The following is a 26,543-nucleotide window of genomic DNA, read 5'->3' as shown; positions in this document are numbered from 1 at the left end:
TCAATGTTTTCAATTTAAGTTCTGCAGGCTGTTTGGGTTTATTTGTACAACTTCTTTCTGATTTATGACTTTCTGACTCTAAATGAGTTATGAGCTCTAAGCGTAAGACTATGGAGTGTTACCTAGTTTAGGACTGTATACATTTAAACAATTTAATATAACTATTTAATACTGGAAATCAGACTGATAAGCTCATCTATTCCTGCTGTCATCATCAGATAAACTCCAAACCACAACTCTCTGTAAAAAAGAAGTCTGGAAAGTCCTTTTCCTATGGCTTCCTCTCTTGGCCACTGTGGCTCTCTGCGCTTCTCTCCTTCTGCTAGAGCAGCAAGAGGAAAACAGAGGAGGGTCCCTCTACTTTCCTTACAATTAAGGCTTAAGGAAAAATGCTCATTTTTCTCATCTTTTACTACAAGGAATCCAAATTTCCCTAATTCTACAAGGCAGCACAACTGGAAGACAAGATTACTGTGTAGGCTTAATTAAGGCAAACGGGCCAGAAGCTTGCTTTTAATTTTGGCTGTAGGCTCCAGGAGCACATGTTCCAGGTTCAAAGGGACAGAGAAACCACAGTTGGCTGTCGAGACAAAGCACTGCACTGAGACATCCCATCCCCTCTGCATCTCACTCTTCGGACGGGCCACGGGGAGCTGCTGGATCAGTGATTCACAGTCTTGGCCATCTTTCTTTCTACAAAGACAGCTTCACAGCTAGAAAGATCTTATGATTACCCTGTCCAAATAATATTACAGAAAACACAGAGTATGACAACTAGGAAAAAAACTGAAATAATGCTAAATACAATGCTGACTCTTAATGTGATAGGAGAAAAATGTCCAAATTGAGAAGAAAATTGGTGGATCGTGGTGGTGTTAATGCCCGTTTTTGGTGCTTCACTGCGAAACCACTGACAAGAAAAGAAACACAGTAACTTGGGCATGACCCTAAGGCTTCTGGGGCAGTGCTGATGAATATGAGGATAGTTCATGTAAGAGCTACACCAACCAGTACAACAGAATTTCTGTTCCTTATCATTAAAAAGCACACATTTAACACCTAACTGTCCAAGGCATACAGTCAATAGGCAAATAAACCTTTTATCTTTTGCTTTTCAGAATTCTCATTCAACCTAAAAATGCAGTTCTCCATGGCCTAAAACTGGTTCTCCGAAAGAACAATTTCTGATACCTCTATACTGGGGACACAGTGAGAACCAATACAATCTCTTCAAAATCAGTGTTGTTCCAAATGATGGCTTCTCTTTATTTACAACATGGCACCCAAGTATTTGGTTTTAAATTGCCCTAAAATCCTATATGTCACTATAAGAGAAAAACAGGCAACTGAATTATGAGAATAGTGAATACAAATCAAACAATCATCTTTTAAAAAGCATGCTTCTGGCTGGGCACAGCGGCTCAGGCCTGTCATCCCAGCACTTTGGGAAGCTGAGGTGAGCAGCGCAGATCACCTGAGGTCAGGAATTCCAGAACTCTTGGCCCTCGCCTGGTCAACATGACAAAACTCCTTCCCTACTAAAAATACAAAAATTAGCCGGGCACGGGTGGGTGCACGCCGGTAATCCCAGCTATGCGAGAGACTGAGGGAGGAGAACTGCTTGAATCCGGGAGGCGGACGTCGAAGTGAGCCGAGGTCATACCACTGTACTCCAGCCTGGGTGATGGAGTGAGACTCCATCTCAAAAATAAATAAAAAGTAAAAAACACGCTTATATTATCCTTTCAAATATTCAAAATTCCTAAGGAGGCTGGGTGCGGTGTCTCCCGCCTGTAATCCCAGCACTTTGGGAGGCTGAGGTGGGTAAGGCCAGGAGTTCGAGATCAGCCTGGCCAACATGGTGAAACCCCGTCTCTCCCAAAAAATATAAAAAAGTAGCCAGGTGTGGTGGCACGCACCTGTAATCCCAGCTACTCGGGAGGCTGAAGTAGAAGAATTGCTTGAATTTGGGAGGCGGAGTTTGCAGTGAGCCAAGATCGTGCCACTGCACTCCAGCCTGGACAACAGAGTGAGACTCCGTCTCAAAAAAAAAAAAAAAACAAAAAATTCCCAAGGACTTTGCAATAATCTTAGGTTTTCTCTCTTCTCAGAAGCCAATCAGTCATTGAAAAGTCTTATGACTATTTGGGATCTGGGAGCTGGTCCATGGGTTAAAACTGGAGCATTTACTTACTATGTAGTCTTCATCTTCGTCCTTGGGGCCAGGGCTGTAATACACTCTGTATGCTCTGGCCACTTGATCGACTTCTTCTCTCGTGCCAGTCAAGCCAACCAGTTTGGGAGAAAATTCTAAATAAAAAATGAGAGAGACAGTGAAAAATGAGAAGCTAGTAAAACAACCATCCCTACTTCAAAAAATATACCAGTTGTAAAGCAGCTCTACTGCCACTTTCTTCCTGTGAGTCCCCAAACATTTCTTCACGATTCAAAGGAAAAGGAGAAGAAATTCACAAAGAACAAATGAAAATTCTCCTTTGTAATATATAAGTCAAATCCTTTTATGACTACCTAGTAAAGACCTGGAGGGAATATTTTCTAATTACTTACATCACATTTTAAATTCATTTTAAAAAATTAGTTACATGTAGCTCTGAGATACACTAAAGCTCAAAAATATTATCATAGATTAACTACTATAACTTTTCATGGCATCATATGAGGAAAAAAATTTGCTTCACAACTAAGTTCATATCAGGTCAAAATACCTGCATCTTATTTTCTTGCAAATAATTTCAACACTAGTATCAAGTTCTACTCTTTACTTCTGATAAAACAAAAACAACAACAAAAACTGGTCAATTAATTAATACTAGTCATTCCCAAATCACAATCATAACAAAGTTCTGAAAAAGGGCAAATCATTCATAGCATGTATCTGCTATTAAGTTTTTGGAATTTATGTAAGTGAACTGGTAGTGGTCACTTAAAACAACTGGATTCATCAAACTACTGAAATGACAGCCCAACATTTAACAGCAGTTCCTTCTTCTAAAGGTACAGAAGCCAATTTTTGTTCCTTGGATGAACTCATCAATCTAAATGAGAAATTGTTCAGATTCTGAAAAGACAGGCTTTTTTCCCCCACTCTGAGTAAATAAAGAGAAAGGTAAATGAAGCCTGAGTTAGCTGCACATTCAAACTTTTTTAAAAATTAAATTGCTGAAACTGCATTTTTTTCTAAATACCAAGTTAAAGTCTTAAAAATCTCCCCAAATGCAACTAGTAATGACTACATCATCAATCAGTATGTGCTGCTGAAAATTACCATAAAGTTTGGAGTTTTGGTTAGGTACAGCAACTCAAATGTCTACTCATTTGAGGATATTATGGTTTGGTTAGTAATATGTGATTTTTGCCGATACAACACGTTTAAATTGAAGACTGTGCATAACTCAATGAGTTCATAAATATCTGGTTTTTATTGCTTCATGAAATGACTATAGTATTGCCCAAATTTCTGACAAACCTATAAACTGTAGAAATAAATTATGCTTAAGTATATGTAGTAAAAACTCCAAACTTCAAGAAGAAAACATAAATCTTTGTAACCTTGGGTTAGACAAATATTTCTTACATACCAAACCAAAAGCACGATATTAACCGGACACACTGATAAATTTAGACTTCATTAGAACAAGGCACTGTTAAGAGACTGAAATGGCAAGCCACAGACTGGTAGAAAATATTTGCAAATCACATACCTAACTTGTATCTAGAATATAAATAATACATATACACATACATGCGAAAACGAAGAACTCCATAAAAAGTGGTCAAAAGATAGGAACAGACACTTCACTAAAGGTAACACAGATGGCAAATAAGAGCATAAAAAGAAGCTTAACATTAACAGTCATTAAGAAAATGTATGCTAAAATCACAATGAGATATCACTAAGCACCTACTAGAGTGGCTAAAGTTAAAAAGACTGGCCACACCAAGAGCGGTGATGCTGTGGCAGAGCTGGGACTCTCATATACTGCTGGCAGGAATGCAGAAATATACCATTTTAGAAAACAGGCTCTCAGCGTCTTAGAAAGTTAAAATACACCTACCATATGATCTAACCATTCCTATCGTATTTACTCGAAATAAATGAAAGTATGTGTCCACACAAAAACATGTACATAAATGTTCTTAGCAGCTTTATTTGTAACGGCCAATAAATGCAAAAAACACAAATGTCCATCGGTGAACTATTAGTCAGCAACAAAAAGGAATGAACTATGATACACAGAGAGTGCAGACTAATCTTTATCAACAGAAAGCAGTTCTGCAGACAGGAGATTGGGGAGGGAAAAAAAGGGGTTAAAAAGGGCAAAGGAAAACTTTTGAGGGTAACAGCTATGTTCATTTTCTTGACCGTGGGATGGTTTCAGTTACAAAAGGCAACAAATTATATACTTCAAATACCTATACTTTATTGCATGTCAATTATACTTTAATAAATGTGTTAGAATTAATTATACATACAGCAGATCCTTCATAAAACATATTTTTAAATAACCTCAAAGTTTTAGAAGATATGTATTTGAATGTGTCATATAATAAATATAAAACTATTCTTTAGTGCTTTTAACCAGTTATTAAATCAATGTTAACATAATTAAAATTCAGATTCCTGATTTTTAAGCACATATGCTGAACTTGAGTCTAGAGAAATTAAACTTGCTCACTCTCACAGCTGAATTAGAACCTAATAAGCATCCACTCTCAATTCTACTATAAGTTGTAGTCTTTAAAAGTGCCTAACAGCTTTTAAACAGCATACAGAGATGTTTGATTGAAATTCCTCCACTGAAAGTAATGCCTTCCTTAGAAGCAGAAAAAACAATCCTAAAATTCTTATAAAACCACAACAGACCCCTAAGAGCCAAGGCAATCTTAATTAAAAAGAACAAAGCTGGCAGGATCACACTACCTGACTTCAAAACACAGTACAAAGTCACAGTAAACAAAACAGCATGGTACTGGCATAAAAACAGACACACAGACCAATGGGAAGAGAATAGAGAACCGAGAAATTAAGCCAACTGATATCTGACACAGACACCAAAAACATACGCTGGGAAAGGACAGTCTCTTCAAGAAACAGTGATGAAACTAGATCCCTATTTTTATCATATACAAAAATCAAATATAAATGTAGGAAAGATAAATGTAAGACCTGAAACTATAAAATTAGTAGAAGAAAACATAGGGGAAACACTTCAGGACATTAATCTGGGAAAAATTTTTATAGAAAAGGCCTCAAGAGCACAGGAAACAAAAGCAAAAACAGGCAAATGGGATATCAAAACAAAAAGCTTCTGCACAGCAAAGGAAACAATAAACAGAAGGAAGAGACAATCTAAGAATGGGAGAAAATATGTGCACACTATTCATCTGACTAGGGAGTAATATCCAGAATGTACAAGGAACTCAATCAACTCAACAGCAAAAACAAAAATAACATTTTTTAAAAGGGCAAATGATCTAAATAGGCATTTCTCAAAAGAAGGCATACAAATGGCCAACAAAATACGAAAAAATGCTTAACATCACCAATCACCAGGGAAACGCAAATCAAAACCACAATTAGGTATCTCATCCCAATTTGAATGACTATCATCAAAAATGCAAAAAAATAACCAATGCTGACAATGATTCAGAACAAAGATACCTCATACACACTGTTGACGGAAATGTAAATTAGTATAACCATTGTGGATAGCAGTATGGAGGTTCCTCAAAAAACTAAAAACAGAACTGCAATACAATCCAGGAATCTCACTACCGGGTATATATCCAAAGGAGATGAAAACAGTGTATTGAAGAGAAGTCTGCATTCCCATGTTCACTACAGCACTAATCACAATAGCCAAGATATGAAATCCAACAGTACTCATCAACAGGTGAATGGATAAAGAAAATGCGGTATACATACATCATGGAATACTACCCAGCCATATGAAAGAATGAAATTGTGTCATTTGTGGCAATGGAGATGAGCCTGGAGGATACTATTAATATGTTAAATGAAAAAAGTCAGGCACAGAAAGATAAATACTGCATGTTCATATTAATATGCAGAAGCTAAAAAAGTTGATCTCATAGAAGTAGAGAGAAGAACTGTGGATACTAGAGGCTGGAAAGGGTAAGGGAGGATAGGGACTCTGTACCTCATAAATATGTACAACTGTTATGTGTCAATTAAACAACAGTTATGTGTTTGTCATAATAAATGTTTTATTTATTTTTAAGAGGGAGTCTAGTTCTGTTGCCCAGGCTGGAGTTCAGTGGCGTTATGTCAGCTCACTGTGACCTCCGCCTCCCGGGTTCACGCGATTCTCCTGCCTCAGCCTCCCGAGTAGCTGGGATTACCGGCGCGCAGCACCACACCTGGCTAATTTTTGTATTTTCTAGAGACGGGGTTTCACCATGTTGGCCAGGCTGGTCTCAAACTCCTGACTTAAGGTGATTTGCCCACCCTGGTCTCCCAAAGTGCTGGGATTACAGCAGGCACAAGCCACCATGCCTGGCCTGTCACAGCAAATGTTTTAAATTTATAAAACATGTGCTGAGTTCAAAATATGTTTATATTTAATTATTCATCTTTAATCTCCCAATGAACATACTTCCAGAATATATGTTTGTCCTAATTTTACCAAGGAGAGAATGAGTTACAGCCTGGAATTAGAAGCAATGTGTCCTTACTCTCAACTCAAGGCTCGATTAACTTAGTTGATACATGAAGGCCAAGTTCAAATCCTTTCTCTGTGACAAAACATAAAGAGCACTGCATCAGGAATTGAGAAACCCGTTTCTTACTTATACCCTGACTATCCACAGTAATAATTCCTAGCTTCATCTTTTTATTCGCCTATAAAATTGGTGGTAATACCATTTGTCCTATTCCACAAGGCACTGAAAGGTTCAAATGAACCGATATTCCAAAAACTTTAAAGCTAAATAAATGTAAATTATTATTTAAAAAACATACCTTTCACATACTTTGCGATGGCTTCTTTTGTGTCCCTCTCTGGGTCAATGCTGATGAAAAGTGGAGTTAGATCTGGCAGAGTTGTAATGCTATCTGAAAGAGAGTTCCAATTAGTCCGTATTCACACCCTAAGGGGAAAGACAAAGAAAACCAGCTATAACAGTAGAGTAGAGGACATGCTGGACAGCTAGGTGTTTTGAAAAGAGATGGACATCTTAACATTCAGGTGAAGAGGAAGACGACGGGGAAGGGTATGGGGATGGGATGGCCTTTAGGAGGAGCAGACTCATACACAGTAGTATTGTCTGTGGTGGATAATACAAGGTTACATATCCTGTCAACTGCCTGCACTGGCGCATAAGTGTTCTTCCCCTGGATAATGTCATGTGGCTATCTTATCTCTTAATCCGCTCCAGTATCTGTAGTTTTTTTCACTCCCACCATATCTCAAGGGCAAGAAGGTAAACTGTTAATAAGAATGGAATATCCTGAAATAATACACTTTATGGAGGCACCCTTCCTTCTTACTGGTATTAGTAAAATGCCACTGACTGCAAACCATTGCAAAGATTTCCTAATTTAATTGTCACAATCAGTGGGGAAGAGGCAATGGTGGCCTCAGTGATGCAATAAAAGAAGGGACACAAAAGCCGAGTTAAGGGAGACACACTGACATTTTTAAGTGATCTAATATTTCACATCAAAACAAGCTTCCTTCAGTGGAGAATAAGGTCACAAGACTCAAAGCAACAAACAAGCCAAATGCTGAGATTTTATGTTCTTACAAATCACATAATTGCAAAACCCACCTAACAATAATAGAAGAATGTGAGAAACCTAGTAACATTAAGTAAACATATACTTTGTATAATTAGTGACGGCTTTCTTACCTATTTCATCCACGACTTGAATCATCTTCTCTAGTTCTTCTGGACAGACATCAGGGCAATGAGTGAAGCCAAAATAAATCAACAACCACTGACCCAAGTAGTCCTTGTCAGTTTTATGCTCCCCAGTATGAGTTGTGAGGGAAAATGGTCCCCCAAGTAAAGGCTTGCCGATCTGTCGCTGCCGTTCCTTCTCTAACTCTTAAGGAGACACAAACATACACACCAAAAAAAAGTCAGTTTAACCAGAGGTACTCAAATACCTGACATATGGCCAGTACTATGTTACTCACGGTGGGGGCACAAAATGTGGAAAAAATAGTTTGCTTTCCAGAAGCTAAAGAAATCTTTTGAGAAAAATAAGCACAAAACATTAAAACAAAATCAAATGAAATACTATGGTATGTTGTAAAAAAGGAAACAATATTTCTTCTTTTTCAGGAACGATTCAGTCCTAAGCCATTAGGTGTGTCCATGCTGGGGGCAGGGAGGGGCCACAGTGGCCTACAGCTGCATGTCTGAACCCAAGTGGGGTGCGGGGGGTAGCCTGGCATATGGAGTCTGATCCTGCGCGGGGAGGTGACAGTGGAGATGGGACCTTAGTTACACACAGGAAATTGATGAAATAAATGAATATATTAAAGACAAGAGAGTTACAATAGGAAACGGAGTCAACTATGGAGAGGAAGAAAGCTAGGCTGAACCCTGTAGTACTGGAAATACACTGGAGGTACTAGTGTGAGCTTCTATCTATATAGATATAAAATAAATATAGACGTACATAAATACATCTATTTTCTCACCATGTCCACTGAGAGGACCACGGAGCAGACACACTCCAAGAACGATGAGCTCAGAACCTGACTTCTAAATATCATTCTTCACTAAAAGGAAACAGCTTTTTGGAGAAATGGCTGATACCAGGGTTGCGGCAAAGAAAGTGGAAAACGAGGCTGGAACCTCTTGTTGTGGCAGAAGGAAAGCAGAACTCAGAGAACACGTCAAAGCCACAGAAGCCTGCTGCAAGGGGGCTCCCGCTGATCAATCTGGGACAACTTGGGCATCAAAATAAAGAGATTATGGATTGAAACTGAATGAACATACAGCAAACAAGTCCACAGATACAAATAAATGAATGCATTGATAGTGTGATGGGGAACAGAAAATTTAAGTATACATATGCCAATACAAATCACGAAAGACCATTAATTACATGAGTAACTTTTCAGTAGAAAACTTGTTAGACACACATTACTCAAGTGATCAAACTGGACATTATCAGTAATGGGACAACTGGTACTACGTGGTATCTGACCAGATGCAAGGAGAATACAGCATCACTTTTGTGATATTCCTGCCAAAGGTGAACAACCCGAATGACCTGAATGAGGAAACATCAGACAAATCCAAGCTAAGAGGCATTCTGCAAAATAACTCTCCTGTAACTGTCAAAGCTGTCAAGATCGTGGGAGTCAGTTAAAGCCTGGGAAACTGTTACAGATGAAGGAGGCTAAGGTGAACAACTAAGTACAAGGTGGTGTGGTTCTGAAACGGATGAAACGGATGTCTTTTGCTATGAAAGACGTCAAGCAGCAAAACCTGGAAGACTGAACTGTAATCCAGCCTGGGCAACAGGAGCGAAACTCTGTCTCAAAAACCAACCAAACAAACAAAACCCTATCTGAAGACTGAACAGGAGCAAAATATCAGTGTTAATTTTCTAATTTTGATGGTTGTATTGTGGTTACGTTCGAGAAGGTCCTTGTTTGTAGGAAATACACCAAAAAGTGTTTGGAGCTGATGAGGCAACATGTCAGCATATAAATACTCTCAAATTATTTAGGAAGAGTTTTAAGATTATTTCATAACACATTTAAAAAATAAAACAAATGCTAGAACTGCACTTGAAATTCCAAACTAAAGTCAAAAAAAGCTTCCATATTCTAGAATTTTCCTGCCATAACTTTCCTAGCTTTTCTTTGTGAAACTAAAGGAACTTACTGCTTATTAGACTATGAAAATCTTACCAAGACTACTTATTATGCCAAAGAGTCTGATATCTATATATGCACGTATATCAGTACAAAACTTACACTGCTAAGTTCCCAAAGCCTATGAATTCCCAGATTTAATCACTGGCCTTTGTCTATAATGTTATCAAAAGAGACTCCAAAGAATGGAAAGGTTTAAGCAATACTTTAAAGATTTACCTAAAACCTCTAAACCAAATCTTAGAGAAGTCCTAGGATATTCACTAAAATACAAAGTTCTTATATATAATTTCTAAATATTTCAAGATGCTAATCCAGAGTAGTTCCTAGCATTTCCTGACCAGGCTCTCTTCACCACCCCCTCATCCACAGAGGGCATGCAATATCTACTCGCACCATGCTTCTTCCCTGATCCCTAGGAAGCCTGCTCAAATCCCAAGGCTGGGCCTTGCTTTTGCTCTCAGAACACGCTAAGCTTCCTTCTGGCCTGGCAGAACCGCATCTAGTAAAATCCTTTACTTCTGTGTCAGTTTCCCTGCCGTGTGCACCTCAAAAGCTGGAGTGCATCTTAGTCATCTTTGTACCCTCCAGATTTCATCTTGCCCAGTCAAATCTATCCACAGTATATCTTTTAACACTCTTATGCAGTGGTATCCTAGCTTGGGTCCTGGAACAGATAAAAGACACTGATAGAAAAACAAGTGAAATCCAAATAGAAGCTGTAATTTAATAGTTGTGTGCCATTTTAAATTTCTTAGTTATGAAAAATGTGCCATGGTTATACAAGATGTTAATATTAGGGGAAGCTGGGTGAAAGGTATAGAGAACCTATGCTATCTTTGCAATTTTTTTTGGTAAATCTAAAGTTGTTTCAAAACAAAAAGCTTAAAAACAACGAAAAAGGTGTTAGTCCATAGCCAGGAAGAACTTTATTTAGGGCTGAGCAGATGACAGCTACTTACTCTCTGCCTTTTGTTTCTTCATGTACTTCATTCCAGCCAGTAAAGCTCCTCCAATAGCAAATGTGATTGCTAAAGACTTCCAGGAAACAGGCTACTAGGGCAGGGATTTCAAACATAAAAATTCTAGTAAGATGCAAACATTTAACCATATAAACTTATGACAGTAGTTTTTAATACATATACACACAGGCCATGATGTTGTTAAATGCGCAAAATGTTTCAGGGATGAGAAAATGCTCCAAGTTTCTGTGGATGCAGTTAGGTCTGGGATCTGAATTACAAACACAGTCATCTCCAAGGGAAAGTTCCCTAAGTCAGTTTCTCTTCATGTTTAAAAAACAAACAAACAAAAAACACAACCTCAAGTACCATGATTGTTACCATGTGTGACCCTGGCTCCAATCCTGACTTAAAAACCAATTATGGCCCGGCGTGGTGGGTCACACCTGTAATCCCAGTACTTTGGGAGGCCGAGGCGGGTGGATCACCTGAGGTCTGGAGTTTGAGACCAGCATGGCCAACATGGTGAAATCCCATCTCCGCTAAAAATACAAAAATTAGCCGGGCGTGGTAGCGGGTCCCTCTAAACCCAGCTACATGGGAGGCTGAGGCAGGAGAATCGCTTGAACCGGGGAGGCGGAGGTTACAGTGGGCCGAGATCGGGCCACTGCACTCCAGCCTGGGCAAAAGAGCAAAACTCCGTCCCAAAACAAAATAAAAACCAAAAATCCAAACACACACACACACACACAAACCATTATCTGTTTATGCTGATACTGAGAATATAAACAAACCAAACGAAATTTGGGAGGTTAACCTAACTCTGGCTTCCAGAAGTAACAAAGCCAAAGTACAAGAGGCATCTAAAAGTGGAGCTTCCTGCAAATTACCGCCATTATTTCTTTGTACCCTTGAAATTCAACTCCCCAAATGAGGAAGAAGTTGGCCAACTAGGCCTAACTCATTAACCTTCTAGCAGCTCCGAAAACCCACTTCTCTTACCACAGGATAGTGGCTCTCAAGTTCTTTCTGGGTCAGAACTGGAACTCGAGAGAACCCCAAGGAAAAGGCACATCCACACATAACTAAGTTCCATTTTTTGTTTCAATTTCAACGTATACATGGAACTCTGGATGAGGCTCAAGTGACAAATGATCAAAGTCCTCTGACTCCTCAATCACAGTCAACTTTAGGTTCACACCCTTAAGAAAACCTGAAACTTAATTTTTTTTTTGGTGGAAACGCTAACATAAAACCCAAGTCCGGGCATCCAGCCACGTGAAGAGGGTGTTAAGTAAGGTCTCAAGTTCTCTCTGGAGAACTGGGACTACTGGCAAAGCACGGGAAATGCAGGATGAAATTCCACGAGGCAGGTAACGCGCCCAAGCTGAGGACAACTTTAGGGGAGGCGGAGTAGTGTCTGAGGTTAGTTACCACCAAGTGGGATGTGGCGGCTGGGCTGGCCGACAGCAGCGACGAGCACCAGAAGGGTTCCAGGTGTGCACTCACCCCGGGCTTCGAGGGGCGCGCGGAGTCTCTGGGGCCCTTCTCCGACCACGGGGGTGGGGGTGGCGGCCTCGCCGTGCTGAGGGGCCGGGTTCCTAAGCAGTAGCCAGGGAGCCCCGAGGCACGCCACACCTCTGCTTGCCGCACGCAGAACTGCCTCAGCAAGACTCTCGCAGTCCCCTCGACTGGGCCCCAAAGCTCGAGTCCGCGAGGCAAGAAGCGCCAAAGTTGGCCACCCAGAGGCCGCATAACTCGTCCGGGTACTAGGACCAGCATCGCCATGGGGTATCCTTTGACCCTCCCCGCGATTTCCGGTAACCTTTCGCTTCCTCCGGAAGGCGGAAGGAGCCGCTCTGTCCGTCCCGCTCGTTGGTGGCGCGGTTGCTTAGCCCGCAGTCAGGATCCTTTCACCTGAGGGGCCGGCGCACGGTAGGTAGTTCCTTGCGGCTGGAGGCGGTTCCGGCGCGGGCTGGGCGGTGCCACGGGACCGCGGAGCCACGGGAAGGGGGATGCCTTAGGGGTACAGGTGCGCGGCTGGGCCGAGGCAAGGCGGCCCCAAGCGCTGGGGGCGCGCCGCCTTGGTCGGGGGCTTCGGTGACCACAGCTAGCTCCTCGCCCCGGGGACACCCCAACCTCGGAAGAGAGAACACACTGCCTAGAAACCCACAGGACTGGGCAGCCCCCGTAACCCTACCTTGTCTGGCCGACTTTGTCAACGTCGTCCTGCCGGCCAAGAGGGAGTGCAAGATTGTTGACTCCTTTACATCTTTGAAATAGAAACCGACCCATTGCAATTGAAATAATCTGTAACTTAAAAAAAAAATTGCTAATTAGGAAAATTTGAGTGGTTTGGGTGGTCTGGAAGAACTTTAAATGCCCAGCGCTTCCAGTTATTTAACATGATATTGTAACCTAATTAATAAAGCATAGCAGTGTATAAAGAAGTGTAGACGGCATGATATCCCGTCCCTTAACTTAGTCTTTCTGGGCCCCAGTTTCTTAAAATACTCTCACGGACTCCCTTGCTCCCTAAAGTTTCGTGATTTGAAGTTTGTTATGGGTTTCTCGTCCGGAACTGCTTATGTTCCTTATTAATGAGGCCAAGAGCATCCGTATGTTTTTCGTTCCTTGTGCAAGTCTAACTTCATTCCATCTGCCTTTATTTATATCTTTAAGATCCGCAATATTAACCACTCCCACCCCGCCCCTACCTCGGTGGTTGCTTTGCAAAAACCTCGAATTACTTAACTACAGATCCCGCTCCTGTGTGGCTTTTTTTTTCCCCCAAGGGACCGACACCGAGTAGGAGAAACTCGTGTTCTGGTGAGTGTTGGACCAGAGCATGGTTGGTTTGCTTGTTTTCTATGAGTTGGCCATACTAGCCAACTGTGCTGCTCTCTAACTCAGTAACAGAGCATCCTGTTACCTGTGTTTCTTGATTCTCAGTTGGACTAGGATTTTCAGAAATTTCTGCCAGAGTTCTTAAATGTTTGTTCAGCACTTCAAGTTGTTAATCAAACTATTGTTTTCTATCTTAAAGTTGCCCGTGGGTAAGATTTTTACTCTTTTATCTTTGTGTATTTGTTTGCCCAGGGATAATTTTTTTCCTGTAATTGACAAAAAGACATAAAAGTACCTTGTGTAGTCAGGCAAATAGCATACAAAAAGTATTTTTCATCTCTTAATTGCCCAATTGTAGGCTACCTGGTCAGACATCCAAATTAAGATTGAAGTCAGTGTTTCTAGCTGATCTATTAAATTTTATTTGCTAAAGTGCTTCTTTTAGTAGCAACTTCTTCATATTAATTTTATAATATTAAATAAAATACTATCATTGAAAACAGTTCTTGGGGCCAGATGTGGTGGCTCACGCCTGTAATGCCATCATTTTGGGAGGCGGAGGTGAGTGGATCGCTGGAGCCTAGGAGTTTGAAACTGCACTGAGCTGTGATCAGGCCACTGCATTCCAGTCTAGGCAACAAAGCAAGACTATGCCTCTAAAAAATAAGTAAAATAAAAATAAAATAGTTCCTGGCTCAAAGTAGGTGTTTTGTAACTGCATTTTGGATGAGTTGCTAGTAACACCTGAGCCTGATGGCAAGGACCCATGAAACTTTAGTGCCAGAAGGTGCCTACAGTGTTATCGTGTATAAACCTTATCACTTTTATTACTGCTGTGAAACCACCAAAGTTAACAAATGAGGTTTATGTTTTGTTTTCCAAGTTAGATATTTTTCTTTTTTCTTTTCTTTCTTTTTGTTTTTTTGAGACGCAGTCTCCCTCTGTGGCCCAGGCTGGAGTGTGCAGTGGTGCGATCTCAGCTCACTGCAACCTCCACCTCCTGGGTTCAAGTGATTCTCCTGCCTCATCCTCCCAAGTAGCTGGGACTACAGGCACGTGCCACCATGCCTGGCTAATTTTTTTTTTTTAATGTATTTTTAGTAGAGACAGTGTTTCACTGTGTTAGCCAGAACGGTCTCAATTTCCTGACGTTGTCATCCGCCCGCCTCAGCCTCCCAAAGTGCTAGGATTACAGGCGTGAGCCACCGTACCCGGCCCCAGTTTAGATATTTTTCTTGAGAGAAGCAGGGCATGGATTAGTATCATCTGATATTGGTTCTGTCAATAGTGATCAGATTTTGTTCTTGACATAACTTTAGGCTGGTTTGACTGGGACAGCTAGGCCCTAACTTTTTGTGAACTTCCCAGCACCCTAATGTGTTTACTTCATTTTTGTTCCAGACCCCTGCCCCTTATGCGTAACTCCTAACCACAAACATTTCCTGCCCCAACTTAACTTTCCTTTTGGTATGCTATCTGTATAGAAAACGTTTGTTGCACCCTTAGGCTAGGAGCCTCTGTTAACAATAGTTTCTCTTAACAGAGTCTCTATTAATCTCTAGACTTCCCCTGCTGCCCCCTTCACCTTTGACAATAGAATGAAGGAAAAATACTTTTTTCCGGACAGAGCTACTTCTTTTACAAGTTCACTATTGATGCTTGAAGGCTTTCCACAAGGAACTTCAGCCTTCTGCCGATCTTAAGTATTGGAGAAGTTTTATTAGTATGATCTTATAGCAACTTTTCAGTAATTAAGCATCCTTGGATATGGGAGGCCTGAGGCAGGTGGATCACTTGAGCTCAGGAGCTTGAGACCAGCCTGGGCAACATGGCAAAACCCTCTCTACAAAAACAAAACAAAAAAAGCCAAAAAAAAAAAAAAAAAAAGCCAGGTGTGTTGGTACATCCCTGTAGTCCTAGCTACCAGGGAGGCTAAATTGGGAGGATCACTTGAGCCCAGGAAGTCGAGGCTACAGTGAGCCGTGATTGCACCACTGCACTCCAGCCTGGGCAACAGGCAACAGAGCCAGACCCTGTCTCAGAAAAAAAAAAAAATGCCTAAGGTGGTTTTCTCAAAATGCTGGCTACTTACCCTGTACCATGACTTGATGGGAATTTTGAGAGCAACTCTTACAAACTTTTCTACGTTATTCTCTTCTATTAAAATGTTGCACTAGTTTCAATTATCTGAGGCTCATTAGACGGATTTTCAGATATATAATTTTAAAATTATTTTCTTAACATGCATATAGTACTCTATGGTTTACAGAGATGTACAAAGTAATACTTTACTGTGATCATAACTCAGTTGAAGCTCACAATAACCTGTTGAGGGTTATTTTGCTCCAGGAAACACGACTATAATTCAGTTCTGGGTCTTTCATTTCAAAGCTTTCAGCACTTCATGTACTTCTTTAAAACTTAGATAATGTAGCATATAATAAATGGTGCAGGCAGACTTTGAAAACAAAGTTCACTAAAAACTTGCCATTCTCCTTTCTATTCAAAAGCAAAATACTTCCGTAGGTCTTCTAATTTTTCCAGGTTTGATTTTCTCTAAATTTTTGAATTTTTTTTTTAAACTTTATAATTTTTTTTTTTTTTTTTGAGATGGAGTCTCGCTCTGTTGCCCAGGCTGGAGTACAGTAGCACGATCTCTGTTCACTGCCAGCTCTGCCTCCCAGGTTCACGCCATTCTCCTACCTCAGCATCCTGAGTAGCTGGGACTACAGATGTCTGCCACCACACCCAGCTAATTTTTTGTATTTTTAGTAGAGATGGGGTTTCACCATGTTAGCCAGGATGGTCTCGATCTCCTGACCTCGTGATCCACCCGCTTTGGCCTCTCAAAGTGCTGGGATTACAGTCGTGAGCCACCGTGCCCGGCCTATATATACATTTTTAAACACACATAAAAGTAGTTAGAATAAACCTCTTGCACCCATTCCTAGCTTCAACAATTATCCTGTACTCACTGATTTTTTTTGTGTGTCTGTATTTGGTGGAGGGAGGGAGCTATTTTGAAAAACTTTCTGACATTAGAGTGCTTATTAATTCTAAATTTCCTCACTGGAGGTGGCTTTGAGTTTTTGATCTCTCTGTTCACCAGGACCAATCTTTCTGAGCTCCCCTAACATCCCCCTGAACCGAGAAAGGAAAGGCTAAACTTGCTAGGAGAGTCAGTTCCCTAACCATGTGGTTCTTTTTGCCCTGATGTACTCACTTCTGATCCTGACTGTCTTCCCTGAGTATGTTTCTGAAATCTGAAATGCCCCCAAATCAGAAACTTGAGCACCAACGTAAAGCTCAAAGGAAATGTTCATTGGAGCATTTTGGATTTTGGATTTTCAGATCAGGAATGCTCAACCGTTAAGTATATTCCAAAATCTGAAAAAGCTCGAAATCTAAAACACTTCTGGTCCCAAGCATTTTGGATAAAGGGATACTAACCTTATTTTTAAAAGCTGTGTATATTCAACACTTTGGATCTCTCTTTTTCCCCCAGAACACATTGCTGTTTTGAAGTGTGCCCCTTGGTGCTTCTCTCCACATTAACTTTCCTTAAAAATTGCCAGTTCTTAGGATAGCCTTGAGTTTTTCTAAACGGAACTGTGTTCCAGTAGAAGGTGTATTTGAGAGGATTTTGGTATCAAATGACAGAAAATAAATTTGATTTAGCTTTAAGCCCAGGAGAATTTATGTGCTGATATGTGTAACTGAATGACCAGAGATGGTTCTAGCAGGGACAGGTGAATTTAGGTATTTAACTAATGTTTTCAGAAATCTCTGTCTTTCCATCATTCAGCATTGTTTCCTTCTGTGTTGCATTTCTTGTCCATTCATTTTTCTCCAAAAATTGAAGCCTTAGTTTATCAGCTTAGGAGACAGTGACTACTTTTGCTAGTAGTGCCAGCGCCTGTCCCAGGGCTGATGCTTATTGTGACCTAGCTTGAGTTGCATGCCTACCCCTAACTGGCCAGAGGAAACTGGGCTTTTATTGGCCAGGTCTGGGCCATGTGTCTGCTATTTCACTTCCCTAGCCAGTGAATGGGGATGGTGGTCAGACCACAAGAACTGAGAGTGGGGAATTGGATAAATGCCTAGAGAAAAATTGGGGTGCTGTCACCTTAAGAACAGGAAATGAATGCTGGGTAGGCAAAAATAACAGCTCTCTTGTGGAGAGAAGATCCAATTCATTGGGACTAAATCCCCTCCAGGAGATCCACAACACATACCACCATAAAGGCTCTGAGTTTAAAGACAAAAACAAGCTCACTTGGCAGGGGATAAGATCACCCCCCAGAAATAGTTTTCTCTTAACCTTGGTGATAATATTCATGTTATATACTTGCTAAGTTATCTTCTGATTTGATTCTTCTATTAATCTGAACTTGGAATCGCAAATATTTGAAACCTAACATAAGGCTAGAGATTTTTAAACTGACTTAGATGGATTTTTGTATTTCCTGTGATTGTATTGAAGTTACCCGCTTTTCCAATCAGATTACCTCTAATGTATACATCCTCATACATACTTACTGACTTGATATCTAATGAGATTTTCAGATAGGGGCTGCAGGAAGAAACAGGCAAATTGAAAAAAGTATAGGATTTCCATCTCTTTATGGTGCTGTTACCTATTTTAGGGCCAGTTATACCCAACCAGATTAAGGAAGAAAGTAGCTGAAACTCATAATTAGGTGGATTAAAGAGTGTAGCATTAGTAACAACAGTTTTAGGAAGAAAAGAGGCCCCTGATTCTCAGATAAGTCAAATTGAAGTCTTATCCTTATTCCAATTGTGGAGTTGTTTTCATCTCTTATTAGTAGTCTTAGAGTTGTTATAGGAGTACTCTTAGAGTTGGGATTTTACATGTCCATAGAGGTTTAAGTAGGAACTCTGTAGATATATTTGTCAAATGACTAGAGATGAGGCGTCTGAAAGTAATTTTAGAAAGTCAAATGAATTTTTAGGTTTTAAGTAATTCAGACACCACAGCAACAGTTTATTACTATAGTCTTTATGACAAAAATCGTTGACAATTTAGGATCTTGGCCTTTGATTTTTGTTTGAATTATTAGTGTTCTGGGCTCGTTTAAGAGATTATAATTTACAGTTTAAACAATCGAATAATAGTTTTTTCAAGTTTAAATCTTGTACTGTTTGGCCACTGAGGCAGGGCAGAGATCATTTATCAGAAGAAAAGATTTCATCTTTTCTGTTTTGATGTGGGGTACGTTAATATTCAAGTTTAAAAGAAAAAAAAAACCCTGGTTCAAATTAGGATCCAGGGCTGGGTGTAGTGTCTCATACTTGTAATCCCAGCTACTTGGGAGGCTGAGGTGGAAGGATTGCTTGAGTCCAAGACCAGCCTGGGCAACATAGTGACCCTGTCAAAAAAAAAAAACCGCAAACAAAAAAAGCAAATTTTAATCCCAACTATTGAAGAACCAGGAACCACTGCTCACAGAAATAATAGTCACGTCAGTTAGTTTTTGTGCTGGATTTTTTTGTTGTTGTCATTTAAAATTATTCCTCCCCTTTCGTATCTGCATTGCCTCCCCCTCACCTATTACTTCAGATATAAAATTTGAGAAACTTATTTTGGGTGACCTACCCACCAAGGAAGAGAAAAGATTCAGCCTGACACAAAATAACCCATAATAGGAATCTTTTGCAAAGTATATACAGTGAATGAATGTAATATACAGCTTTCTAAAAAACATAATAATCTTGAAGTTTTGATAGAATTATTTGGTGTTTGTGGGACAGGGGTGTGTGTGTGTGTGTGTGTGTGTGTGTGTGTGTGCATGTGTGTGTGTGTGTTTAAAATGAGTATTTCTTAAAAGTCAGCAATTATTCCAGATTTAAATTGGACTTTATTAGCATTAGAATGTCTATTTATTGATAGGATAGTACCTTTTATAAATTGTTACTCTTCTGAAAGAGATTATCATCTGTTTTCCAGAAGAGAAAGCAAGTGTTTTAGAGGGTTAGCAGTTTAGACCTAAGACTGTTGGACTCTAAAGCCCATGTCCTTTTTCCTGTACCAAGCTGTCTAATGAATTAACTTTAACATTCCCTTTATCATTTTCTTCAGTGAAATTGGGAAATTAAAACGTTTATAATTTAGCTATCTTTTTTTACTTTAGTTTATTTAGAAACCTGTTTGGAGGTTATGGATGATAAACCCAGTCCTGAAGCCCTAAGTGAGAGTTCAGAGCGTCTTTTCTCCTTTGGCGTTATTGCAGATGTTCAATATGCTGACTTAGAAGATGGCTTTAATTTCCAAGGAACCAGGCGGCGATACTACAGACATAGTCTTCTTCACTTACAGGGTGCCATTGAAGACTGGAATAATGAAAGCAGCACTCCCTGTTGTGTCCTTCAGCTTGGAGATATCATCGATGGATATAATGCACAGTATAATGCATCCGAAAAGTCCCTAGAACTTGTTATGGACACATTCAAGAGGCTTAAAGTTCCAGTTCATCATACATGGGGAAACCATGAATTCTATAACTTCAGTAGAGAGTATTTAACACACTCTAAACTTAACACTAAGTTTCTAGAAGATCAGATTGTACATCATCCTGAGACCATGCCTTCAGAGGATTATTATGCTTATCATTTTGTACCATTCCCTAAATTCCGGTTCGTTTTACTTGATGCGTATGACTTGAGTGTCTTGGGCATGGATCAGTCTTCTCCAAAATACGAGCAGTGTATGAAGATATTGAGGGAGCACAATCCAAATACGGAACTGAATAGTCCTCAAGGTGAATTATTCCTTTGAGCTGAGAATCTAATAGATTGTCTTTAAATTCTTCAACTACCTTTTATTCAGCAGGAAGATGGACAATTAAGGTAAAAGAATATTGTCACTTGTTCAGGGTCAGGATTTCTCACAAGCCTGCTCTCACATGGATTGGTTACAGCTGATTCAAGATTGATTAATTTAACAGATATTTTAAATGCCTGTTCTAGGCCGGGCACTTTTTCCAGGGGTAGCTATTCCGAGCTGTAAACAATACTAATAATATTACTTTTTTGATGGATGGAATGGAGGGAACAAACACAGTAAGTGGGCAAGACAGATGATAAATGAAACAGAAACAAGATTATTTCCATGGTCATAAGTGCTGTCAAGGAAATAGCATATCATGTTATAGAGTGTTGTGGAAAAAGATTAGGGTTACTATTTTAGATGAGGTGATTAGGGAAAGCCTCTCCAAGGAGAAAGACATTTAAGCTGAGACCTAAATGACAAGGAGGAGTCTCCCTTGGAAAGAATGGGCATAGGGAGTTAGCAGACTGAGGGAAAAACATGCACAGGCACTAAATGGAATAAGACTTGAGCACTGTTGAAGAGCACAGGAAAGGGCCAGTGAGGTACAAGATGATTTTGGAGTGTAAACAGGGCCAAGACTATGTAGTGGCTCAGTGGACTTAATAAGAAGTTTGCATTTTTAATCTAATGGAAAGCCAGCGAAGTAAGCAGGGGACTGTCAAGAGTGAGATGCAGTGTGATTTATTTGTATATTTCTCTAAATGCTTGTGATTTCCTATGTTAAGTTGATTATTGCTAATCAGATGTTCCTAAAGAAAAAACAAGTGTCCCTACATTAAATTTGAATGTCCAAATGAGGGGAAGAAATGACTTTTGATGGGTCTAACTTACTGCATTCATTTCAGGACTTTCTGAGCCCCAGTTTGTCCAGTTTAATGGAGGATTCAGCCAAGAACAGCTAAACTGGTTGAATGAAGTGCTTACATTCTCTGACACAAACCAAGAAAAGGTGGTGATTGTGAGTAAGTATTTAAATTATCTGATTACACTAACATTTTAGAGATTGGGAAAAGTTAGGTGTTAAAGCATACTAACAATATTTGTGTTTTGATATCCTCTTTCTATAAAATGGACACTTAGTTTAAACATTTCTATTGAGAAACCACCTGAATATAAGATTAACATTTAAGGATGAACCAGGAAAACGTAAATAACAGAAACATCTTGCCATATATTGGAGCCTGTGAGTTGGCCTTTTAGGTTCAAAGTCGAATTTCCTCAAATGAGATCAGTTTATGAAGTAATTTCTCTTTTAAACATTAATATTATTATTATTGAAATCATTGTAGAGTCACATGCATTTATAAGAAATAATTCAGAGCAATCAATTCTATGCTTTGCCGTTTCCCCAACGTTAACATTTTGTAAAACTTTATTATAATGTCACTAGCAGAATATTGACATTAATACAAAAATAAAAACTCCAGGAGTTTGGTTTTTTTAAGTTTTTTTTTTTTTTTTAAACCTTCTCTCCATGAGAGAAGCAAGAACCCAAAGGTGAGATGACTTCACTGTGATAACTAAGACATAAAAATTACCAAGAAACGGCCGGGCGCGGTGGCTCAAGCCTGTAATCCCAGCACTTTGGGAGGCCGAGATGGGCGGATCACGAGGTCAGGAGATCGAGACCATCCTGGCTAATACGCTGAAACCCCGTCTCTACTAAAAATACAAAAACTAGCCGGGCGAGGTGGCTGGCGCCTGTAGTCCCAGCTGCTCGGGAGGCTGAGGCAGGAGAATGGCGTGAACCCGGGAGGCGGAGCTTGCAGTGAGCCGAGATCCGGCCACAGCACTCCAGCCTGGGCGACAGAGCGAGACTCCGTCTCAAAAAAAAAAAAAAAAATTACCAAGAAACTTGACTCAAAAGTAAAAACAAGCTGAATTCAGCCTGGCCAACATGATGAAACCCCATCTCTACTAAAAATACAAAAAAACGTTAGCAGGGCATGGTGGCACGCGCCTGTAGCTCCAGCTACTTGGGAGGCTGAGGCAGGAGAATTGCATGAACCAGGAGGTGGAGGTTGCAGTGAGCCGAGATCGTGCCACTGCACTCCAGCCTGGGTGACAAAGCAAGATCTTATCTCAAAAATAAATACATACATACATACATACATAAAGCCAAGCACAAACAAAAAACACTGAGCTGAATTCTAAAGTGTGGAATCCAGGTTGCAATCAGCTTATAAAGGAGCTTGTCTCCACACTAAAGAATTTGTTAGTGGAAGTCACTACCAGGGCGTAGATCCTTTCCTCAAGGTAGGAAGCCCTGAGTTTCTTAAACTCTAATGAAGTAATTCCTAAGTGAGAAATTCAGTTCGGGGACCATACCAAATCTCAGCCTTCGAGACCTGCCTGTCAGCAAAGTGGCCACCAAACAGAGGCCACTGCTGCCTAGATGCAGCAAAATGCATCCCCTGGTATCACAGGGGATGCGGGCGAAAGGCTCAGCTGGCAGTGAGCACTGTGCAGTTCTCTAGCTGTGCCTCCCACATAGTCACAAGGAAGTTAGATTTGTATAATTTTCATTTAGAATCATTTTTGATGGATACACTGCCATCAGAGATTGTAGGAACCCAGGGGTGCTTAAAACATACGTGTGTGTGTGCGGATGCGCACGTGAAGACACACATACACGGAACTGAATTTGGATTTGCAGCATGGTGGGGAGACTTGGTTTGGAGGTTGAGATTAGATCCCTTGGTTTAGAGTTAGAATTGATGTGGGGTAATAGGTGAGAAGGCTAGACTGAGAGCCGGAAGGACGGGATGCCATTCTGGCTCTGGTTTATATGAACTGTGTGGGCCTGGGCAAATAGCAAACCTACAAACTGCTGTGTTCTCAATAGTGTATCTAATGAAATTATAAATATGAAACCCCTGACCAAGCACGGTGGCTCATGCCTGTAATCCCAGCACTTTGGGAGGCTGAGGTGGGCAGATCATGAGGTCAGGAGTTCGAGACCAGCCTGGCCAACATGGTGAAACCCCATCTCTACTAAAAATACAAAAATTAGCCAGGCGTGGTGGCAGGCGCCTGTAATCCCAGCTACTTGGGAGGCTGAGGCAGGAGAATCGCCTGAAACCAGAAGGTTGAGGTTGCAGTGAGCTGAGATCACCCCACTGCACTCCAGCCTGGGCAATAAGAGTGAAACTCCGTCTCAAAAAAAAGAAAAAGAAACCTCTTTGAAAATGATAGGCTATTCAGATAGTTGATTATATAAAACTATATTTATATCTGTAAAGGTAGTTTTTACTTATTAATCTTCCACTGATGTGGTAAAAACACATAGAAGGAGCAGAAGTGTTTCTGCTACCACTCGAATACCAAATGTCATTCAAGGGTTGGAAGAGATGAGTGCCTTTGGGTTGCTGGAATGATGTGACACCTTTTGCTTCTATAATAACTGGTCTCAGAAACTAGGATACTTCTTGACTTGTGTCTGCTTTTAAGTTTTCCACTGTTAGCCTGTTCTGGAGCTGAAAGGAAGCTAGAGATCATATAGCAAGCCTTTGAATTGTAAAGATAAGGAAACTGAAGCCTAAAGAGACTGAATTGCATAGCAGAATCATGGAGCTGCTGACAACACTGAGACTAGAATCCACGCTTTATGTCTCCATCCCCTTTCCCATGTGATCCTGTGTTCTTCCCCTTTCTTTTTATTCATGGCGGTACACCTATCTAGCTTAGCAGTTTCTTAAATTTCTTCTACCATTTGACGTAAGCCTAGAAACTGGAAAAGCAAACTTTTAAAAATGGAATGATTGAAGTTTTCTTTAGTAAAGTTTAAAAGTTAAAATGTAATAGACATTTTCTTTTGCTTTTTAACTTTCATTGTGGCTACTCCAAGGTCACCCTACTTTTTGAATTTTGGTCATGCAGTGGGAAGGATAGAATTGCCATTAGCTGAGACAGGGGACACTGCAGGATAAGGAGTGTGAGTGGAGAGGGCAGGGGTTCAGGTTTGGAAATAGAAGTTTCAGATGCTTACCAGACATCAGTGGAGATGTTGAGTGGGCAGTTTAGACATTAGAAGTCTGAAATTCAGAATAGAGATTTGGGCTAGATAATAAATGTGGAAGTTGAAAGAGTATAGATGACATTTAAGGCATATAAATCACTAAGAGATCACCAATGCATTAGGTATAAATAGAGAAGTCTGAGGACCAAGCATTCAGGTACTCCTGGTAAGATTTGGGGAAATGAGGGGCAACCGGCAAAGGAGACTGGAAATTAGTGGCCATTGAAGTTGGGGAGAAACTAGAAAGACACCACTAGGAGAAACAGTGGGGTCCTGGAATCCAAGTGTTTCAGGGAGACAGGAACAACTAATTGTGTCAAATGCTGCAGGGACTTGATAGATGAGTCAGTGTGGCTTCGAGGTGCTGGAAAGCTGCACACGCCTTTGGACGCTTAGCCCTTAGGTGGTAATCAGCGCGTGTATGCACTTTTAAAAAAAAAAAAAAGCAACTTGTATTACAGATATTAAGTAGAAGCATGTTTAAATTTTAGAATAAAAATGAACAGTAGAAAAAAGTGATTTAATGGGAAGATGCAACGTGAGCTGTACTTCAGAGTGAGAACCATGGCTTGATCATAGATGTGTTGCTGTTAGAAATTCCCACTTCTCCTCACTCTGCTTTGACATAACTCCTGTGGACGCCAGTATAAATCTTCCCTGTTTTAACTCAGTTTTTCATCTGTAAAGTGGGTATGGTTACCTTGATCTCATGGGTGTTTAAAGTCTCACAAATCAGTTCTGAGACATTGTTTGTGTCAGTGACACATAATCCATGGCCCATCCGGAAACTGTTTATTTATTTATTTATATTTACATTTTTTGAGACGGAGTCTCCCTTTGTCACCCAGGCTGAAGTGTGGTGGTGTGATCTTGGTTCACTGCAACCTCCGCCTGCTGGGTTCAAGCAATTCTTCTGCCTCAGCCTCCTGAGTGGCTGGGACTACAGGCACCCACCACCATGCCCGGCTGATTTTTGTATTTTTAGTAGAAACAGGTTTCACCATGTTGTCCAGGCTGGTCTTGAACTCCTGACCTCAGATGATCCAGGTGCCTTGGCCTCCCAAAGTGTTGGGATTACAGGCATGAGCCACCACGCCCGGCCTGCTCTTTTATTTAGTGTTACATCATTCTATGTATGTAACATTCATATTTAAGAAATCAATGGGATTGGATTCCAGCACAGCACCTGCCCAATTTCGGGCTGCCTTTGCAGACTGCTCCCAATCTTCCTCAGTGATAGGAATTGAGGTGATTGACAATCTTCCTCAGTGATAGGATTGAGGTGATAGGACACCCTCAATCTTCCTCAGTGTTTGGGCAGCTTGAGACGACAGAGGCCTCAGAGATTCAGGGTTTTGCCTCTGCAGCAGCCTGTCACACCTCCTGTGAACTGTCTCACCCTTCTAAGCTCCAGAGACGTGGCTGTAGATGGCCTAGTTTTCTCATGTATGTGAATTCTCTCTGGTCTCAGTTCATTTGCATAATGAGATAGCAATTTTTTTTCTTTTTCTGAGTATTAGTTTTAGCCATTTATTTTTATAGAAGAGATATTTCTTGGCTCATAACTCTTCTTTTCTTTAACTAACAGGCCATCTTCCCATTTACCCAGACGCCTCTGACAGTGTGTGCCTGGCCTGGAACTACAGAGATGCCCTGGCAGTCATTTGGTCTCATGAGTGCGTGGTGTGTTTCTTTGCTGGTCACACCCATGATGGTGGCTACTCTGAGGATCCTTTTGGTGTATATCACGTCAGCCTAGAAGGAGTTATTGAAACAGCTCCAGACAGCCAAGCTTTTGGCACAGTTCATGTCTATCCTGACAAAATGATGTTGAAAGGGAGAGGCAGAGTTCCAGACAGAATTATGAATTATAAGAAAGAAAGAGCCGTCCATTGTTAGTCTAATTTATTTTGTTTAACTTGATAGAAAGTGAGCTTTGTGTTTGTCCCTCCTAAACAAAAAAATAAAAATCCTGTGTCTCATTG

General features: G+C 40.5%; 2 protein-coding genes across 5 annotated transcripts in view; one reads left to right on the top strand and one right to left on the bottom strand.

Annotated features, from left to right (window-relative positions):
* LOC117067689 (protein SCO1 homolog, mitochondrial) overlaps positions 1–12,681 on the bottom strand; it is a 22,416-nt gene extending 9,735 nt beyond the window's left edge. Inside the window, exons 1-5 of one of the 2 annotated variants that reach the window (XM_033184540.1) lie at positions 12,353–12,681; positions 10,844–10,934; positions 7,894–8,091; positions 7,004–7,096; positions 2,195–2,310 (exon numbers count right to left, since the gene is read on the bottom strand). In XM_033184540.1, coding sequence (XP_033040431.1) covers positions 2,195–2,310; positions 7,004–7,096; positions 7,894–8,091; positions 10,844–10,934; positions 12,353–12,631 — 777 coding nt within the window. In that variant the 5' untranslated portion in view covers positions 12,632–12,681. The remainder of the gene's footprint in view (positions 1–2,194; positions 2,311–7,003; positions 7,097–7,893; positions 8,092–10,843; positions 10,935–12,352) is intronic. The other variant, XM_033184539.1, reaches the window with a different exon arrangement.
* Positions 12,678–26,543, top strand: ADPRM (ADP-ribose/CDP-alcohol diphosphatase, manganese dependent). 3 transcript variants are annotated; one of them, XM_033184538.1, is made up of 4 exons: positions 12,678–12,778; positions 19,843–20,469; positions 21,386–21,498; positions 26,147–26,543. In XM_033184538.1, the coding sequence occupies exons 2-4, from the start codon at positions 19,869–19,871 to the stop codon at positions 26,315–26,317; spliced, it is 885 nt and encodes a 294-aa protein (XP_033040429.1). In that variant the 5' UTR covers positions 12,678–12,778; positions 19,843–19,868; the 3' UTR covers positions 26,318–26,543. The 3 variants fall into 3 exon arrangements, with proteins under 3 accessions (XP_033040429.1, XP_033040427.1, XP_033040428.1); XM_033184536.1 differs by having other exon boundaries at positions 21,386–21,502; XM_033184537.1 differs by lacking the exon at positions 12,678–12,778 and adding an exon at positions 12,795–13,155 and having other exon boundaries at positions 21,386–21,502.

This window comes from Trachypithecus francoisi, unplaced genomic scaffold, assembly GCF_009764315.1.
Source record: "Trachypithecus francoisi isolate TF-2019V2 unplaced genomic scaffold, Tfra_2.0 Lachesis_group20, whole genome shotgun sequence".
Taxonomy (NCBI): domain Eukaryota; kingdom Metazoa; phylum Chordata; class Mammalia; order Primates; family Cercopithecidae; genus Trachypithecus; species Trachypithecus francoisi.
The sequence above is the reverse complement of the archived record's forward strand: the minus strand, read 5'-3'. Positions and strand labels throughout refer to the sequence as shown.